Source organism: Ailuropoda melanoleuca, chromosome 11, assembly GCF_002007445.2.
Source record: "Ailuropoda melanoleuca isolate Jingjing chromosome 11, ASM200744v2, whole genome shotgun sequence".
Classification (NCBI taxonomy): Eukaryota; Metazoa; Chordata; class Mammalia; order Carnivora; family Ursidae; genus Ailuropoda; species Ailuropoda melanoleuca.
Window position 1 is genome coordinate 7,962,123 of NC_048228.1, and position 20,381 is coordinate 7,982,503.

General features: G+C 54.5%; 1 protein-coding gene and 1 pseudogene across 1 annotated transcript; one reads left to right on the top strand and one right to left on the bottom strand.

Annotated features, from left to right (window-relative positions):
* Positions 1–1,701: 1,701 nt before the first annotated feature.
* Positions 1,702–18,455, bottom strand: C11H1orf127 (chromosome 11 C1orf127 homolog). The gene is given in 13 exon segments (XM_019803267.2): positions 1,702–1,719; positions 1,809–1,949; positions 2,347–2,436; positions 2,573–2,598; positions 2,601–2,680; positions 3,447–3,532; positions 7,403–7,498; positions 7,500–7,574; positions 9,434–9,585; positions 9,588–9,660; positions 14,246–14,389; positions 17,913–17,985; positions 18,271–18,455. Coding segments are annotated over 13 exon segments (1,239 nt in total).
* Positions 5,298–5,372, top strand: LOC117804494 (annotated as a pseudogene).
* Positions 18,456–20,381: the final 1,926 nt, after the last annotated feature.

Consider the following 20,381-nt stretch of genomic DNA (forward strand, 5'->3'; position numbering starts at 1 on the left):
TTCCCTCCACCAGCTTCCGTGGCCTTCTTTCTGTCCCTCCACACCTCCTCAGAGCCCTTGCACTTGCTGTCCCTCTGTCTGGATGCCCTGGCTCCCCGCTCTTCCCTGGTTTCCCCTTCAGAGGGACCCCCCTGACCGTCCCACCCCAACCTACACCCCATCCAGGTTGCGTGTCTGGGTCTCTTCAGAGTGCCATCTGAACTTGTCCGCATGTAGCTTTGTCTGTCTCCAACCCCCTGTCACACACAGGCACACACTCACACACACACACACACGTGTGCCCATGAGAACGTTCGCTCCCACACTTTCTCTGTCCAACTCACGGTTCCCTTCCCAGAGCTGCAACAGCATCTGGCACAGAGAACACACTCCATAAACATTTGTCAAGTGACGGGGGCCGTGATATGCACTCTGAGAAGGCGACTGGGGGTCTGGAGAAGCAGGCAGCAGTGAACCCACAATGTCAGCACTGGGCTCTAACCCCCTTCCCCACCAGCCTATGAACATGATCTCGCCTGGAAGCCATCGGCTCCTGTGAGGTGATCCCAGCCTAGGGAAGGTCAGTCCTTCTTTCTTCCCCCAGGCTGGGCCACCCAGCCAGGTGCTCTGGGCAGCCGCCACAGCCTCGGGCCTCCTCCTGCTGGCTTCCCCTGTAGGTGTCAGGCTTGCCTTGGCATGGGGGCCGCTGTCCCTGGGCAGCGACTGCCCGCAGGGGAACCGCCTGGCAGGGCGGGGGGTGGGGNGGGGGTGGGGAGGGTTGGCCTTGGAGTCACGGCTCCGATTCAAGAAGGGAAATCATCCGAGCTTTTAAAAAATTAAATGGAGTCAGTAATTTGATTTCAGAGAGAAGCTGAAAACCTCGTAATGGCAGGAGCAGCTCAATTCCGTGGTGAAAAGGAAAAGCCTTAAATGGGGCTATTAAGCTTTTGCCTGGGATGGATCTGCCCGGAGAAGGAGGAAGGAGGGGGCAGGCAGCGGGGAGAAGTCGTCCTAGAGGTAGAGACCGTTTATCAACCAAGACAACCCTGATTATTTATTTATTTATTTGTTTCGCGTTCCGGGCGTTGCCCACGGCCTCCTCTCCTTGGCTGCATTTCAAATCCCACTTCCAGTGGTGGGCCGGCCCGGAGGGGGGCGGGGGGTGCCGCCCTTCCAGGGAAGCACCCAGAGCTGCTCCCACTCAGGCCACAGCTGGGAGCACTGGTGTCCCCGGAGGTCGATGGGGGTCACCGGAGCTGTCCAAGCCAGCGGGGTACCCGCTGCTGCCATGGGAACCAGAGGCAGAGAGGAGTGAGTCATGAAAACAAAGCAGTAACGCTCCTCGTTCTCCTCTCATGGGGTCCTCGAGAGACCTAGGGTCGTGGCCCCTGAGGCCCAGGGGAGGGCATCTCTCGCTATAGGATCTTATCCTCACCCAGCGCCCCCAGAGATGTCTGAGCGATGGCTGAAGGCCTTCTGTGCTCTCCTGGACCGAGCAGACGTCCCCTGTGCCTGGGCCTGCAAGCCGCACAGTTTGGCTGCTGTGATTTGCCGAACAGCAGCCAGAGTAACCGCGGGAAGAGCTTACAGGCTCTACTCATATGCTGTGTGCAGGGCCCTGCGCTCGAGGCTTTCCGTTTCCTCGCTTAGCCCTCAACAGCCCCAACTATTCTCACCCCCGTTTGACTGATCAGGAAACTGAGGCACAGAGAGGTTAGCGCCTTACCCAAAGTCACACAGCTGAAGAGAGGAGAGACCACAGCAGCCTGGCTACGGAGAGTGTGTTCCTTCCCCCTCTCCGCACGCCCCCCAAATACTGTCCTCCCCACTCTTTTGTGCTTGGCATCCCTGGGGCGCTCCCAAGACCCACTGCAGCAAGGGGTCCCCAGAAGCCCCTCCATGTTGTTCCGAAGCTGAGGAGGCCTCTGACTATCAGGACTGGTCGCCACTGTGGGCTGTGTCGGCTGCTGCTAGGGTGTCCCTGGTGAGAAGAAAGGGTCTCCAGGTTTGGCCGGGCTGGACCAGGAAACGTCTGTGGGATCCCACGGGCTCTGAGTTTGCTGGACATGGGTGGGCCCCCCCCACCCCCCTCAGTCTGCCGCACTGGCCAGGGGCTGCCTCGAACCTAGGGCTCTCTCTCACCCTCCCTTCGATGAAGGCTCCTTCGAGGTGTGGGCCAGCGCACTCTCCAGAAGAGCTGTCAGGGGGAGCCTGCTGCTGGCAGCTGCTGGGCCCACCCTGTGCCTCCCCGGGGGCTCAGGCAGACACTGGGCCTGGCTGCTGCCAGTGCACCTTAGAAGTGCTCACGGCGGGGCCCGACTGTGGCATCCCTTCCCAGTAGCAGTCCTGGCCCCACCAGGTCCTGACTTGGTCCTGGGATGGCAGGTCTAGGTGCCCCTTAGCCTCCTTCCCGATGGTCCCAAGGCCTCCATCATGGAAGATGCTTCCTAGGGCTCTCTGGGGGAACAGCAGGAAGCCAGGCTGGTCATGGAGGGCTTTGTCAAAGGCCTTCCTGGCTGGCCTGACCAGGTCCCCCCTCGCCTGGGCTAGTTGGCAGCCATGTCCACCGACAACATTCCCAGCAGGAGGGGACCTGCTCAGGCCTTAGAGTGCCTAGACTGTCAGGGTGACAGGTGGCCTTGAGACCAGGAACGCTTCGGACTGTTCGATGCCCAGAGCGGCCGCTGAGGAGAGGAGACATCTGAGAACAAATGCACGGTCAGGCTCTGGGGGCCGGGGACACCGGACAAGGGGGCCGGGGCTGGCCTGGCCAGCTCCCGTGGACCCTGAGGACAGCGCGGCTGATGGAGGGCCGGGTCCTGGTAACACCACGTTCCCCGAGGGAGCCCAGGGCCATGCTTCTTCCACAGGTTTGGTTACTTGCAGGAACAATCCCAGCCCCTTCTTCAGAGAGAGAGCAGTGGAGAGAGAGAAAGCATCAGAAGTAAGGATGTGAGCTTAGGCCTTGCCGAGCACGGCAGCCCAGAGACTGCCCGCGAGAGCTGTGCCCTCAGGCTGGTGCCCCAGGCCTGCTCCCAGGCTCCAGCCACAAGGCCTTCGAAGCGCCCTCAGTTTTCCTTTCTCCATGTGCACAGCCACTGACCCCACCCACCACCTTCTTTTGCCGGGTCTCAAGGCCCCACCGGCCAGGAACCAGGCAGGAGAGCTGGAGGGGAGCTGCTCTAAGATGGAAGCTCTTGGGGCTCCACTTTCTCTGGGGAATGTTCTGAATTTGAGGAAGAGACTTGGCCAGAGGTCAGAGGGGGGCCCCCTTGGGATAATGGTGGTGAAGGACAAGGGTCTTTTGCCTGGCTGGGTCCACCAACACCTCGTGGGGATGGGGCCCCTCAGAGGAAATTGCGGTGAGGAGGCCAGGGATGAACTGGGCTTTGGCAGGCTTGAGAGTGAAGCTCTGACAAAGCCCTTCCCAGAGGCCACCCATAGCAGCTGACCCTGCAGGTTAGAACTGGGGAGAGGCAGCAAATGGCATTCCTGCTGGAAGGGTCTCCTCTCCTGGGAACAATGGAGAGGGAGCAGTCCTCAGCGTGGCAGTTCAAGCAGACAACTCTCTCCCAGAACTTTCCAGAAGGGAAGCAGGGGTCAACTCTCCTCCCAAAGAGACAAGATCCTCTCAGCACTCTGGTGAAAGGGCCACACATGTCCCCCTTTTACAGATGGGAAAATAGAGGCTTTGGGATCTCAAATTCAAGCACTGGATTAGGAACCAACCTTCACTGGCTGAATTTCACAGATCTTGGACCTGGAGTCCTTGTTGAGAATACATGGGTGTCAAAATCTATTTTCGAAATTGAATCCCAGAATTGTACATTTTCTGTAAGGACCTACCTGGTCCCAACTCCTACTCCTGCTTGATGCCACCGGCTGGTTTCATCTTTGAGCCTTTCCCTACTTTGAGGCCACATACATCCCCCCAGCCCCAAGAACCACACAGGACCAGACTCTGCCAGACCTGCTGAGCCAGATCATTCTTTCCTGTGGGCTCCCGTGCACCATGGGCTGTCTAGCAGCATCCGTGACCTTTACCCACTCGATGCTGGCGGCCTCAGGCATGTCTTCAGACGTCACTAAATGTCCCGTGGGAGGCAAAAATACACCCCTCGTTGAGAACTGCCGGGTTAGAGCTTGCCAATTCTGGTTCATAGGTCAAGGACAGCCTCAGACGTGTTTGGTTTGGCCTGCAACAGGTCTTTTTTATTATTATTTTTTTTTTATTTGAGCAAGAACAAGAGAGAGAGAGCATGAGCAGGGGAAGAGGGAGAAGCAGGCTCCCCTCTGAGCAGGGAGCCCCTAACGGAACCCCTGGATCATGACATCAGCCAGAAGCAAACACTTAACCGACGGAGCCCCCCAGGTGCCCCGATTTGCAGTGGTGTTAAATATTTTTTAGATTAACTGATGAAATTTTGTAACCAGCTTCTCCTGGAAAATCAGAAGATTTGGCAGGGTGTTCTGGTGGCCACCAGCTCACCAGTGTTTCCACCACGCCCTGTCCTCCCCGGGCCTTCAGCACCCTCCCTGGGACCATGGGTTGGCTTCCCCTCACTCATTTACACTCCCTGCCTGACCCCTAGAGGCATTTTTGTCAGAACCTCTGCTTTAAAATGTCAAACAGCTATAGTTTAACCATCCTGCTGGGTTTTTTTTCTCCAAGCTGGACAGCCCCTTGCTTCCACTGACCTTGACATCTGCGAGCTTAAATAATTAGGATTTCTCCTACAGGTTCTAACCATTTGGGGGGGGGGGGGGAGGAAAAAGACTCTGTAACCACAGAGTGCTTAGGCAATCCCGGTCCATTAAACATTCCAGCACGTTAGTCATATATTTACACAAAGAAATGTTCTTTGTCTTAAATGTTTTTTAAAAAGTCCTGGTGAAAATGTAGTCTGACAAGCATCTATTAAGTGCTTACCAAGGAAGAAGGCAGTATGATAAGTCCCAGGAAGAATAAAATGCTGACCAAGACACAGCCCTTGACCTCAAACGGTGCCCATACAAGAGGGAGAGACAGGAGGGTGAGCCAAGAACCGTAACAAGAATAGAAAGACCTAGGGGCACCTGGGTGGCACAGCGGTTAAGCATCTGCCTTCGGCTCAGGGCGTGATCCCGGTGTTATGGGATCGAGCCCCACATCAGGGCTCTTCCTCTATGAGCCTGCTTCTTCCTCTCCCACTCCCCCTGCTTGTGTTCCCTCTCTCGCTGGCTGTCTCTATCTCTGTCGAATAAAGAAATTAAGAANAAAAAAATTTTAAAAAAAAAAAAAAAAAAAAAAAAAAAAAAAAGAATAGAAAGACCTAGAGACAACAATACAGAGAAAATTAGCATGGCTCCTGAGCAAGAATGACACACAAGTTTGTGAAGTGTTCCATATTTTGAAAGAAAGAGAGAAAGAAAGAAAGAAAGAAAGAAAGAGAAAGAAAGAAAGAAAGAAGAAGAAAGAAAGAAAGAAAGAAAGAAAGAAAGAAAGAAAGAAAGAAAAAGGAGGAGGAAGGAAGGAAGGAAGGAAGGAAGGAAGGAAGGAAGGAAGGAAGGAAGGAAGGAAGAGAGAGGAGGTGTAGGGAAATTGTGCTGGGAGCCAGGGAGAGGAGAGATTCATTCTGGCTGCTGATATTAAATTAATAAAATGAGGAAGAGAACATTCTTTCCCCATCTAAATCTTTCCAGAGAGACCAAAAAGTCTTCCTAAAATGTTCTTATTACTGTTGCTGAACTATTTTTGTATTTTATTTACTATGTCCCTATTGAGAACCTGTCCTCGCTTCAAAGCCCGGGACAAAGGTCATCTGCCCCTTGGACTCTCCCCCAAGCCCGACTGCCCTCCTTTATAACTCTCCAGACATTTCTTTCCTCCCTCCAGACTGGACACCGCTTGAGAGCAAGGGCTGAAGCTTGTGGGCTCTGTCCCCTTCAGAGCCTCATACGGGCAAGTGCTTAGTGAATATTTGTTGGATAAAGATCTAGCCCTCCCTTTCCAAAATCAATGTCAATGCTGCAGGAAACTGTTAAAATAAAAACAGCCAAAATGTGTAAAAACTTTCAAGAAACATTTCCATTCTTAGCAGACTGCTAGAACTCATCCCCCACCCCGCTTTTTCCCTTTGTTTCTAATTCTGAATTTGGGGCTAGATGTGGTAGGCAGTCCCCCTTTTAATCTTTAAATATAGTTCTGAATATAATTACATTTTTATGCAGCACCGAAACATCATATCCTGGTAACGGGGCGTTCTTGCTCTATTGACATCTGCGTTAAATCTCCTTCGCGTCTGTCTTCCATTGAGGACGGTTGTGAAGTCTAAGATGAAAGTGATCGGCATCATTTGTGAATTATGTGTATTTCCTTACGCTGTATATCAATGGGTTTTGCTCCTGGTGGTTTTGCGAATACCAGGTTGTCTGGTAGCCGGGCTTTCGCCAAGAGCCCCTTTCAAGACAGGGATCCCGGCATCCTGGCATAGAGGACACACACCGTGTTTAGAAAAGCATTCGTCCTGGATTAAGAAATAAGTGGTATCGCGCAGTGCTCTTTGCCAAAGAGCGCTGATCTGTCTAGCAAGTGACCGGAGGAACTGTGGCCCACACAGATGGCTGGGTGGATCAAAATGGAAATGGCTCATCTTGTGCTGGGAACTCTGCTAAGCTCCTACCCCTGCCATCTACGGTCCTCCCTACAGGTACTCGTATTCCCATTTTGCAGATGAAAACACTGAGGCTCAGAAAGGTTAAGGGACTTACAGGGGTCCTGCAGCCAGCCAGGAAGGTGATGGGCCCCTCCCCTCCCCCCCGCCCCCTGGGCCCCAGCAGTTTGACTCTAGTGCCAGTGGCCACATCACCACTTAGCAACCAGGCCACTGCTGGTCCCGTGCCGTTCCAGCCAGCACGCCTGACAGCACGGCTTACAGTCGGGGGTGACACCAGTCAGGCCCAGAAAGGGAAGTCTTGTCACGGGAGAAAGAACCACAGGGCCAGGAACAGAGGATCTGTGTGGCATGCACCCGTTACCAGCAGGCATACCCGGATGGTGACTCATTCATGCACACGCTGGAAGAAGCTCTCCGCTGCCCAGGGGACGGGGCAGCCCTCTCGGTAAATTCCAAGCTACCCTATAGAAAGCCTGCTTTCCCGAGGCTGCTTGGGCCTCCAGGCATTGCTGTGGGGCCCCAAAGGGTTAGTTGCACACGGCAGGGTGCACCCTGTACCCCACGGTCATCGTCCCGGGGGGCCTCCCTGGCGAGAGTGCCAGGCCCCAGGGGTACCAGCGGCAAAGCTCCGTCTTCACTTGGCCCCACAGTTCTGCCTTCCACGTCTCTGATTCCGGTTGGTGTCAGTGGCCCGAAGAAGAAGGGGCCTCCAGGAGGGTCAGGACAGCCGATGCCACCATCGGGACACTGAGCTGGACCCGGAGCACCCTAGCCATCGTGTGGCTGGCCACCACAAAGTCCCTGTTTTGTGTCACTGTGAAGGTGCAGGCCGGTGGACTCAGAAATTTTAGGCTCGGGCTTTCCCCCCGAGTGGAAACCTTTCTCCTTGAGCAGACCCGGTCTCTGTTTTGGGATGTGAAGCAAGACCTCTGACTCTGGCTGGGATGACCATGGACTGGGGAAGGATATGTCACACAGAAAAATGCACACTTTGGGGACACCCGAGTGGCCCAGTCGGTCCAGCATCCGACTCTTGACTTCGGCTCGGGTCTGGATCTCAGGGTCGTGAGTTCAAGCCCCACGTTAGGCTCCATGCTGGGTGTGGAGCCTACTTGAAAGAAAAAAAAAAAGGAAAAAAGAAAAATACACACTTTGCAGGTATGTGGACAAAAGGGTGGTGTCAGGACCTCAGCAGAGGCCGGGCCCGTGGCCAGCACAGCACACTTCCTGATCGGTGACATGAGATTACTTGGTGCTTCGTGTCACTGCCTGAGCAGAAGAAGAGCCATCCCCAAACATCCAGGGGCCCCTGCCATCTGTGAAGGCCCATAAGGAAGCAGATGCCAGGAGCACGACTGCCCCCCAGAAGCTACAGAAATGTCTCTACCGAGACTGTCTTAAGCTTTAGTGACCCAGCCCAGTGCCCAGGGCCTCACCAAAGCTGCTCTTAAGAAACAAAGCTCGTTATCAATTGTTTACACTTTAGCAAGAATTTCATGTGTCAGCCTTCTTGTGGGGGCATTTGAAGCCAGCTCTGCAGTGGCTAAATGAAAGCACCTGGTTCCAAATAAAAGGTATCAGGCATCAGGAACAAGGAAAGAGATGTTTGGGGGCTTGGCGAGGCCATCCCTAGTGCCTTGAAATCACCAGAGCCCCGTCATGAAACTTGGTCCACGATAAAATTCTATCACATGCAAAGCCTTAGTCCTCTCTGATCTAGTCCCATGGGATGAAGCCTTTGATCCACCCAACTTTGCATTCAGAGTTCCTTAGAATTTAAACTTCCCAGAAGTAGGACATGCTCTCCCAGATTCTAGGCCTCTCTGGATTATATCCTGGGCTGAACAAAGTCGTTATTACATACGGGGTCTAGATTGGGGTCCCAACCTCTGGTGGATCATGGAGCCCCAGAGGGCCTGCTGAAGGCTGCAGACCCGCTCCCATCTTTGTTCTCAGACCCCTGGGAGCCCATCTCGGGACCCCCCCCCCCAGGAGTGTAGAGACCCCAGGTTTGGAAGTCTCTAGTAGATAATGCCACTTTGCATCCATATGCCACACCCAACCCGTACTCTGTACACACTCATACCCTCCAGGACAGCAAAGGTCTCTTTGTTCCAAGCAATTCAGGGATACAAGGTCAAGGTTGGGGCTATGGTGAGGCAAGGTGAGGCGGGGCCTTGGGGATAAGGTGCCCAGAGGAGGGAGGAACACAGAAGGGACGGGACAAGAGAGAGAGGTGAAGCCAGAAGGGGTGGCCTTAGGGCTGCTCCTGGACCTTACCCTGTGGGCAAGCCTCTTCTAAGATCAGGCATAAGAACCGTGCACCAGCCGGACTGGCAGGCGCTCCTCGGAGGGGCTGAGCACCTGGTGAGGCAGAAGTGTGCCCCTGTGGCCTCTGAACCGCTCCTTCCAGAAGCAGACTCCCTCCACAGGGGCCCCCTCCCACTTCCAGACTAGCCTCTGGACGAAACCCCCAGGTGTCACAGAGCTCGGGTCGGGGACTGCTGCTCCGATGCAACCAGGAAATATTATTTAGCCCGGATATTTTTAGCAGGGATCGAGCTCCGAGCAAATGTCACGTGAGCCGTCTTCTCTTACACCGCGACTCTGGGCTATTTAAAGAGACGGTAATTATGATCCTGCCACCATGATCAGGAGGGGCTGAATGCATGATTGCGGGAGCCCCTCATGGGCCATGCGGAGCACTTCACGCTAATGCAGCCCAATTTTCGAAGCGCCTGCCTAAATCTGTCCGGCGTCCCAGGCGGACATCTGAGTCGGCACCCGAAGGGCAGCACCCTGCTCTTTGGGGCCTCGGAGCCGCCCCCCGCAGTGGCCCCGAAGGTGCTGTGCCACAGGACAGGGCAGGGCCGCTGCCCGCCACTGACTTCCCGCCTCTGAAGCCGGTCTCGCCTTGGCCTTTGGATGGTAACAGGGGTGGTATCGAGCCCATCTAGAATCCCATCAGGACAGCATCTTTCAGGGGATCCCCCAGCTCCCCTTGAAGGGAGAGCGGCCATGGGGTCTGAAGAAACAGGAAACACTCATCAACGGTCTGACCAAGGAGACGTGGTCACTAGGGTGTCATGGAGAAGGCACACTGAGGGGACACCCAGGAAGGTGACAGGGCCAAGGAGGGGATGGGCAGGAGCAAGAGGAGGGCAGCAGGCCACTTGGGGAGGAAGGCAAACTGGACACTTAAGCGGAGTAGAAGCCTTGCAGGGGCGCTTGGCACACGGTAGGCACACTCATTAGGCAGCACAGGGGTGAAAGAACGAGTGTGTCGTCACCCCTGCCAGCCATGTGCCAACCAGGCGGCCCGTACTCCGTCTGGCCGGGCACAACCAGGGTCCTGTTTTCCCCTCCCCTGGCAGTGCGATGGGGGCCTTGAATCCAGGCGGGAAGGGGCCAGGAGGGAGTCCCCAGACCCTATCCCAGAAGGACTGGCAGGAGGAAGTCAGGAGAAGACTTGAGGAAAAGAGACTAGCTGACTTCAAATATTCGAAAGGATGTAAAACAGAGAAGGGCCTGGCTCCTTCCAGGAAGCTGCTGAGAACAGACCCGGGACCAGCCGGAGGGAAGTTGGGGCAGACAGCTCTGCCAAAGAAATGTTGGGGGGGGGGTGCTTGCAGAGGAATCGAGCTCCCCGGTACGGGAGACTTTTCTGAGAATCTCGGCCCGGGAGGGATCTCAGAGGGGCCTCCTGGCCAGTCTCCCACCCAAAGCTGGGATCCCTCCTCAGATTTCCTCTCGGATGGCCTCAGGCCTCTGCCTGGAGGGCACCGGGGGAAGCTTCCAGCATCAGCTGCCAAGACACAGGCCCAGAAGAGTTGGCACCATCCACCAGCCCCTCTCCAAGGGAGAACAGAAGTCAAAACCTTCTGCCTCGGACTGTCCGAGCACTGGGCCTGGCAGAGCCTTCCAGAAAGTTGCCCCTGCCCCACGTACCTGGCGAGTGGCGCTTCCCAGGGGCAGTGTCAGGGAGACTGCAGAACAAAGAGGAAGCAACAGACTCCTGGCAAGTGGTGAGCAAAGGTGAGTGAGTAAACATTTTGCCTGAGCAGAGAAGCTCCGGCAATTACCCCAGCAGGAGGCTGGCGAGAGAGCAGTGCCGGCTGCGTTGTTTGCTCATTAAGACAAGAAAATCATTTATGTTCTGGGACTCAAGTGTCAACAGACCCAGAGAAATGTCGTTGCCTCAGCTGCCACCCTGGGGCCAGCCAAGGGGGCAGCTGGGGTCCCGGGCACAGCTGGCGGGCCAAGAGCGGGTGTGTGTGGCACAGACACGCTCCGGGACCCACTTTCCATCAGGGTTGTCTCCCAGGCCCTCCCTTCTTGTTTCCCTTCCTCGCCCTTTCTCCTTCCTTTTCAGATCCAGTAAGCAAGGGTGGAGAGAGGGCCGCGATGGGCAGCGCACACGCACCAGTGGCGCCATACTTAGGGTGACCACCCATCCTGGTTTCCCCGGGGCCCAGGGAGTTCTCCTGCTATGGGACTCTCAAGTGCCTACACCCGGGGAATCCCAGGCAGACTGGGATGGCTGGTCACCGTGCGGCCCAGGAGCCCCGCCGCCACCTCCTAGGGGGACACCGTTCTCCCCATTTCGCAGAGGGTGGTGAAGGTGACAGCGTAGGCTGAGAAGGAAGGTTCTGGAGCTCCTGCAGCAGCCACATCCTCGCCCCCCACCCAGCTGTTCTCCCACTTCTCTCTCCTTTCTCCAGCCCCCTTGCATTTGCTTCAGACCTGGGCAGGGAGGGAGTCACGGACCACGGGAGATCACCTGACCAACCCCTGCCCTGGAACGAGGTGGGGAGATGGGGCCCCGAGGACCGACTCACCTTAACAACACCCTCCCCAGACCACCCCCCCACTCCTCCAGATGGAGGGACAGACGGGGGCTCTCGGGAGCAGAAAGAAGCAAGCAGGTGGCAGGAGACCCCAGCCAGCTCAGCCTCCTGGGTGCCCCAGCCCTGCTACCCCTTGGCTCTGGGGCCTCGCTGGCGGCAGGCTCAGGGCGCCCACGAGCCCCTCTGTGTCCTTGCCTCTGGAAGGGCCGCCTTTACTTGGGCAGCCCAGAGGCTGCCATGGGGAGGATGCCCGAGAGGTGGTGAGAGGATGAAGAGGATTCGCCATTTCCCCTGGCCCCCACCAAAGCCGTCCTGCTGTTCCCACACCCCGTCCCTCGTCCCTCGGCTACACCCTGGAATAAGGCAGGGAAGCCCCCGAGGCTGGGCTTGAAGGAGGGAACCGATTTCGCCTCAACAAGGAAGGGAAGTGCCCTTTAAGGCCCCACACAGAGGCTATATTTAGGGCCGAGGACATTCCGCAGGACCTCGGGCAGCCTTCACTGGGAGCAATCGCTAATCACTGCATTGAGTTTACGGGTGCCCCTGGGCACACTTAACCCAGGGCAATGAATAGTTATTGCCGGCCTCCCGCTCGGGGCCTGTGGGCACACTTAAGCAAGAGCGCGGATCGCTGCTAGCGGGCACGGCTCGGGTACACCCTTGGGCACCCTGCGCCTTCAGCGGGGAGAGCCAGAGTATTAAATATCTATGCGCCCTGTGCCTACAGCTGCATTTAGCCAAGGGCAAGGCCGGTGAAACGGCTTTAATTAAAACTTAATGCAAGTTCAAGGTGCAGCCACGGAAGCAGGGGCTGCAGAAGTCACCAGGAATGAATCAGTCAATTCGACGAGGTTCTCAGGTGAGAGAGAGGGATGGTGGGGAGGGGGGCCAGGGCATCAGAGACCTGTCTTCTGTCTTGTGCCTGCTGCCCACCGCTCTGCATCCATGTTCTGGGACGTGGGGCCACCGCGTGCTCCCACACCTCGCTCGGTGAAGGATGCTGGGCATCCCGGCTTCGAAGGCAGGTCGTTGGAGACCAAGCAGGTGCCTGGGCCAGGAGCGGGGCTGCTTTTCTCAGTAGCTCGGCCCAGTGTGGAGTGACACTGGCCACACCGTCCCCCTGGCGGTAGCTCCCAGAATTACAGGTGCAGCGCAGGGAGAAAAGTGACCAGCCAAGAATGTCAAAGGTCATTGCCTAGCGGCAATGCTTGGGGGTCATGGGGTAGGGCCCAGTGATTCTTAGGAGAACCAACAGCAGAACAGTGGGCAGGGAAGCCGTGTCCACTCAGCCCCTGCTCCTTAAGATTGGAAAGCAGAGGAGTATCCAAGCAGTCTGCCCATCTGCCTGGGGTTCCAAGCTAGAGGACCTCAGGTCTCCCATCCTGGGGGCGCTCCCAGAAGTGGGGTTCCTCCTGCCACAGCGCCCTTGTTAAAATTCAGACCAAATGGGAACACAGCCATAAGCTCTTCCTGGGGCAAGAGTCGACAACCCATTTAAATCTGTTCCCCTAGTAGTAGCACACGGCCTGGCATATAGTAGGTGCTACATAAATGCTCGTTGAATGATCAGCGATAGTCACAGGTGGCCTTCTCTCTCCTCCTATCATTTCTCCTCTCCTCTTCTCTCCCTTCCGCTCGCTCAACGTTCCTCCCCAGTCCCATCTTCCCCTACTCCCGGGCAGGAGGTCGCACACCACTATCCCCCAGGCCAAATCCAGCACTGTTTTTTTTGAGCCACTTTGTGTTTACAAAATTCAAGTCAACTTGTTAAAATTGGAAGATTTCACATATAATTACAGACGTCCAGTTTCTCATGAAAAGGTAGAAAGTCTGGCAGGAAGAGGCTGGGGTGGAAGGGAGGCCGCCTCTCTGCAGGGGTTGGGGGGGTGGGGTTGTAGGACGGGAGGCTGTGCCTGGTTCACAGCCCCGCTGCTCCGCCTGGTTCACGGCCGGCTCCTCGCACGCTTCCTCATCTTCCTGCTCCGTTCTCTCATCTGTAGAGTTGGGACAGTAACGGTACCCATTGCCTAGGATTGCTATGAAGGTGAAATGAGTTAATATTTGCAAAGTGGTTAGAACAGGGCCCAGCATAGCACAGGTGCCACGAAAGTATTTGCTAAATAAAGCCATGAGTAAAATTCTTTACGGCCTCCTCAGCCCGGCACACTCATTTCTGGGGCGGTTTTGGCCCCGTCGGCATTTGCGTCTATAACCACCCACCCATCCACATCTTGTTCAGCTCACAGGACTCGAGAGAAACCTGACTGCAAGGGGCCGCAAGGCAGTGAAGGAGCTCACCTTGGGGGAAACCTCTATGTCCTGGTCTCTAATGTGGAGACATTGCACCCAATTGCACCTGACATCTTTTCATGGCTGAAAATCTGCAATTCCTTGACTTCACCCAGGTCAAGCAAGGAGCATCCGAACTCACCATTTTTTTTTTTCGGTCTAGCAAGGGGAACACAGGACACAATGTTGCAGTGTCAGTGATCACCGCAGTGCTCCCTCTGCCCTCTGTGCCAGCTAGCTCAGCGACCTTTTGCACGCCCACACTTGTCCATCCCATCCTCTCCCAACTCGCTCGGACAAACCCAGTGGGACCGGATATCTGCGGGAGAGCAAGGCCACGTGGCACCCGCAGCTGCCGCCTCTCTGCCTGGCCACGTCTCAAGGCTTAGGAGTCACAGCCTTTGCAGAGAAGCCCGGTCTGGGGTATCCCCCCCACCCCATCCCGTGTCCCTCTGGGCCCTCTGAGCCTGTTACCTGGACACATGTGGGCTCATAGTGGATGCTCTCCTGGCCCAGCCTGGACGTTATCACTGGACACTTCATTATGTAGCAGACACGCTGCTCCAACCTTTTCACCCCTGTTTGAAATATTCTGATTTCCAACCTGTAATTTGCTTTCTGGAAGTAGGGTAAAATTCATGTGTGCAAATGGAAGAGAAAAGCACAGTTAATAGGCTGCAATTATAGGTCAGTGACTATTCCCAGCAAATATGGTTAACATCAATGGACTGGAAGCTGGGCAGGTCTCTTGCAAGAAGGCTGGGCGGTGAGACCAGGACTGTGGGACTGGGGAACCCGGGTCCGGTTTCTGGGCTCCTGCAGCACAGCCCCCACCAGGAAGGCCTCAGGGCTGCGGACATTTGTGGAATTTCAGGAAGGTCAGACCTGGGTGGACAGAGCAAGAGAGTATGCCTGAACATGCCTTGACAGGTGACAGATGCTGGTTCACACCTTGTCTTCTTCGACCGCTACGAGGGACTCCTAAAATCGGCTGTCCTATTCCCATTTTATAGATGAGGCAGGTGAGGCTCAGAGTAGGTCAGGGACTAAGCCAACACGGTGATGGGGTGCAGTGGGGAGTTAGGGGGTGTCAAAGAGGAGAAGACTGAAAAAAGGAAGAGAAAGAGAAGGAATAGGTTAGTTTCTGTGATTTCTGCACCCCCCCACCCCCGTGACCACGGCCTCCTCGGGGGAAACGCTGGGCTTGGTCAGGGAAGGGAGGACAAAAAAAGGAAGGAGAGAGGAAATGGATGTGAGGAGAACGGGAAAATATGAGGGGTCTGGGGGGCAGGGCGCCCCCTCTCAGGGACCAGGCCGGGGGTTTTAAACAGCAGGAGCACCGGGAGGCTGTGTCCGCCCCCCACCGCCAGGCTGGCAGCGGCTGCCCACATCAGGGCAGCTCCTTGTCCTCTGGCCCTCAAAGGCAAGTCCGCTCCCTCACTGACGGGCACCAGCCCAGCCCTCAGGCCCCAGCCCCCAAACCCATCTCTCTGCATCTTCCCTGGGCGGGGTCCAAGCCGTGTGACGCCTGAAGCTCGTGCAATTTCGGGGAAGGACCTCTTTAGGAAAAAGACTACAAAAATGTCTTTCGCCAACTTTACAGAGTCTCGTGAGCACATGAGGGACCAGAGCAAGAGAGGCGCCCTGGGGCTTACGCTCCATCAGCTCTGAGGTCAGTAAGCCCCTGCGAGTCCAGCAGCACCCTTTATTCACGTGATTAAGCACTCACCCAGCACCTACTGTGTGCCAGACCCAAAGGCAAACACCGTGCGTGTGCCCCCACCACCCCCCACCCCGCCAAAGGCACTCCAGACCCAGCCAGAGATGGCTGCGCGAGCGCGGCTGTGAGCGGATTTGTATTCACAGGGCGGCAGGTGCACAGAGAGAAGCAGGTTTAACACAGAGGTGATCAACTATCAGGAAGACTGCCTGGAGGAGGCAGCTTCTGAGCTGGGTTAGCACACCTAGCAGTCCTCTTGACCTGCAGAGGCTACTTTTCTACAAGGTCAGAAATCTCAGATACCCACACATAAACCTAGAAGCCCCTTATCTGGAGTAGAGAAAAATAGCAGTCATAGGACAAGGCTGAAAAGGTATACGCCAACAGGAAATCCTCCCGGTTCTACCTTCAGAATATATCTAGAATCCCACCCCTTCTCCCTACTCTGGTCCCTGGCCTGCGTTTCTGCCCCTGCCTTCCTTACCTCCGGAGCCCTGATTGTCTGTACTCCACATAGCAGCCATCTGGATCCTGTTCCACACTAGGTCAGATCATGTCATGCCTCTGCTCAAACCTCCCCATTTCTCACTCCGAGGAAAAGCCAAAGTCCTGGAAGGCCCCACATGATTTGCCCCTCTCCTCTCTGACCTACGCTCCCACTTCCTCACCTCCTTCCCTCTGCTCCAGCCACACTGGCCTCCCTGCTCTTTCTCAAGCATGCCAGGCACACTCCTGCCTCAGGACCTTTGCACTGACCAAGTCCTCTGTCTGGAGCTGCCTTCTCTTAGATACCTGCATGGCTCACTCCCCCACATCCCTCAAGTCTTTGTGCAAATGTCACCTTCTCAATGATGCCTGCCCTCTTCTTGCCTTTATCCTATGAAAAGCTGCTTCCTTTCTCTGTAACTCGTATGTCCTTCTAACCTGCTGTCTCATTTACTTATTATGTTTCTTGCTCCACGGGCCAGGAGCGTTGGTTTTGTTCATCACTGCAACCCCAGCGCCAAGGGCTCTCAATAAATATTTGTTGAATGAATGGAGCAGAAAGAGGGGGAGCTCTGGGTAGAGCAATCTTTATTGTCTTCTTTGGACTTTCTCTAGTTTCCGTAATTATCTCGTATTGCTTTTGTCATGATTTTGTTTTCAAGTCGCTTTTTAGAAGCTCGCAGTTTCACTTTCAAATTCTTGACTCCATTGTGCATTTGGTGGGAGATGAATACGCTATTTCAGAAAACAGCCCTGGAAGCCTTTATGTGGGGGATTCTCTGGTGACACGCGTTCCTTTTAAAAGCACGTGGCTCCCACCTCTATCTTTAGCAAGAGATCAAGGCCGTGCCTCTGGCAGAGGGAGGCTCTGGGAGGTGGGAGATCACTGGGGAAATAAAGTGTCTAAGCCTGGATGTGCAAATTGACCTGGATCGTTTTAGTTTTGCATTCACGTTTGCACTTTGTAAATATTTGCCTGGCATCCCGCTGCTCACACCTGCTTGCTGTCCCCTCAAGTTTGTGGAAGGCACCAGGCACCGTCATGTCTCCGTCTCCACCTGGTGCTGCTGGCGCTGCCGTGAAAAGAAAACTCTCCAGCGAAAGCCACAGGTGTCTCTGACAGCGCCTAAAACTAATGGCCTGTGGCTGGCCGCTGTGACTAATTCTCTGATTATTGACTTTATGATTTTACGCTTAAAACTTCTTTATAATAACACACAGAAATGTTTAATGGGCTCTATCCAGAGCCATAAAAATTACTTATTGAACAAGCGTTTTAAAACTATTAATCTATTGTTTTCCATTAATAATGGCTCTCCAAAGAACAGGCGACAGCTTAATGTATCCACAGCATTTCTCCCCGAAAAGTGGCCTTTTAATACAGAAACGCCGCTCCCGAGGCTTTGAGGGTTGGCTGGCCATCAGGCAGCTGACCCTCCCAGGACAGATTAAGGCTCCACCCGTCCCCGAAAGTGCTTTAAGGATTTCCCTATAAAATCCGTACGGGGGCCCTAGGAGATTTTCCTAGCATCTGAGAGAGATGGAAAAGACCCTCTCCCCAATCTCTCTCTAGGGCCTGTTCTGCAGGGCTCACAGTGGAGGACACAGAGGGAAGCAGGCAATTTGCCCATCTCTCTACTCTTGGTCCCTCCAGAAGGATCCAGGGAATGACCTCTGGTACCCACCCCCTTCCTACTTCCGTCGGCAAGCCCACGGCTAAAAGGCCCGTGTTCTGCTGCGTCACGGGAGCAGTCCCCTCACCAAGCGTGAGACGGCTTCCCACCTCAGGTGTGTCGTCACCCCTGCAGCCCCACATCCATTTATTCTTTCAGGCGATTTAGATTTTGAAACACATCCGCACCGGATGGGCCTTTCTTCTAGGGTTTCCGGCTGTTCATTCATTCAACAAATGTTTATTGAGGGTCTACTAAGTACCAGGCAGTGTTCTTTGTTACAGCAATAAACCAAGGCCTTAAACATGTGGGCCTTGTCCTCATGGAACTCCCCTCTGTGGGGGGAGCACAGATGACAAAAGATCACAGAAGATCGTTTTAAGTAGTGGTGAGTGCTAAGAAGCAATGGGGTGAGATTGTGACCGGGGGTAGCTGGGGACTGCGTTAGATGGAGAGTCAAGACGGCTTCTTGGGGAGGTGGCCTTTGAGCAGAGATGTGAGTGACGGGAAGGAATCCGCAGTGAGAAATGGGGGAGGAGAATTCCAGGCAGGGGAAAGGCAGTTCAAAGGCCCTGGGGTGAGGTATACAGACAGGCCTCTCTGCCCAGGCGAAGGCTTACCCAGCCAACAACTGTTCCCTACGTGACAAGTGCAGAATTCTGTTCAGCCACCACCTCAAACTCTCCACGTGGTTCCTGGGGATCCACAGGGCCAGCTAGTCTGAGAAGCACTTGACCTTATCTGTGGAACAAGAAGACACTTCTGCGAAGGAAGGAAGAATTTCTCCTCCCAGCCCTGCTTTCATGGAATGGTTAGGAAGGGGCACATAGGAGTCATCTTCTCAACCCTGAAGGGATGCTTAGTCCATGCAGAGGTCACAGTTCACAGAATGTTAGAGGAGAATTGTCTTAGGGTCGGGCTGCTCAAACTTCAGTGTGCCTACAACTCACCTGGGAGTCTTTTTTAAATACAGATTCTGATTCAGTAGACTCAGGGTAGGGCCTGAGATTCAGCGACTCTAACAAGCTCCCAGGGGATGCCGATGCTCCCAGGGGATGTGGTTCAGGGACCACACTTTAAGTAGCAATGTCCTGGAGGTCATTAAATCTAACCACTGGGTTTTACAGGGGGAGACAAGGAGAAATATGACTTAATGATGAGAGTGGAGCCCTGAGGTCAGAGCACCTGGGTTTGAAACCCTCCTCTGTTCTGTGTGTATATGCATGTGTGTGTGTGTGTGTGTGTGTGTGTGTGTGTACTAGTTGCTTAGTTACAGTTTCTTCCTGTGAATTGATTGTATGATGACAATGGTGGTGATGACGGCAAAGATGGTGATGATGATGGTGGTGGTGATGGTGGCAGTGATGGTGATGACTGGGGCGCCTGGGTGGCTCAGTTGGTTGAGTATCTGACTCTTGATTTTGGCTCAGGTCATGATCTCAGGGTTGTGAGATCAAGCCCCACATTGGGCTCTGTACTCAGTGTGGAGTCTGCTTGAGATTCTCTCTCTCTCTCCCTCTGCCCCTATCCCCCTCCAAAAAAAAGATGGTGATGATGATGGTGATGGTGGTGATGATGGTGGCAATGGTGGTGGAGATGATGATAGTGATGATAGGGGTGATGATGGTGGCAATGATGGTGATGTTGACAGTGATGATGGTGATGATGGTGGTGGTGATGGTGAGGGTGGTGATGATACTGATGATGGTGGTAATGGTGGTGATGGTGGTGGTGATGATAGTGATGATGGTGGTGATGATGGTGGCGATGATGGCGATAGTGATGGTGGTGATGATGGTGGTGGGTGGTGATGATACTGATGATGGTGGTAATGATGGTGGTGATGATGGTGATGATTGGACTTCGTAGGGTGGATGTGAGAGCTGAATGAGCACATACAGCTTTGAGTCTTTACAGGGTGCTCATTCCAGACAGTGGTGCCTAAGGATGACAGCTCTTATGTTGGCAAGTACTGTCACCCAGAGATAAGAGGACTTCTCCATGTTCCCAGAGCAGTAGGACCAGATCCCCAAACATTCCTACTATCATTTTTCAACTCATCACATAGTCAAACAAATTAAGAGTGTCAGAAATCAAATAAATGTTAGAACACACATGACGCTGAATCGATATTGTACCGTTGCAATGTTCCTCTGCTGGGATAGGGGGTACATCTGGCCTCTGGCAGGCCTCAGGATCATCACTGATGATCCCATTGTCTGGGAGAGTCAGGAGAGAAAAATGGGGATTCTGAGCTGAATCTGCACAACACAGACATGGGATAGCCTGGTGTGGTTTAAAAGATATGAGTTGGCCCTGCGTAGGAACATGCTTATCAGTCACTTGACTCATAAAGTAGGAGGAAGCCAGGGCCATCCCTGGAGCTTCGCAGCTCAGTTGAGGACTCCAGGTAGAGGGCACAGCCTACGTACAGGCTAGAGGTAAGAAGCAGTACGCAGTGTCCTGGTGGCACCCCCCCTCCAACTTCTGCTCATCCCATCTCAACCTAGCCTCCTGATAGCAGCCAAGAAGGTTCTTGAAGATGTGAGATCATGCCGGTCCCTTCTGAGAATGCTTCAACAGCTCCCCCCTACCCTTGGAAAAATCCAAACACTTGCACAGCCCACATGACTCTGCATACCTCTCTGAACCTTCTGGCACCACATTCTGGCCAAGCTGGTCTTTTCTCTACCACAGGGCCTCTGCTCATGCTGTTCCCTCTTCCTAAACA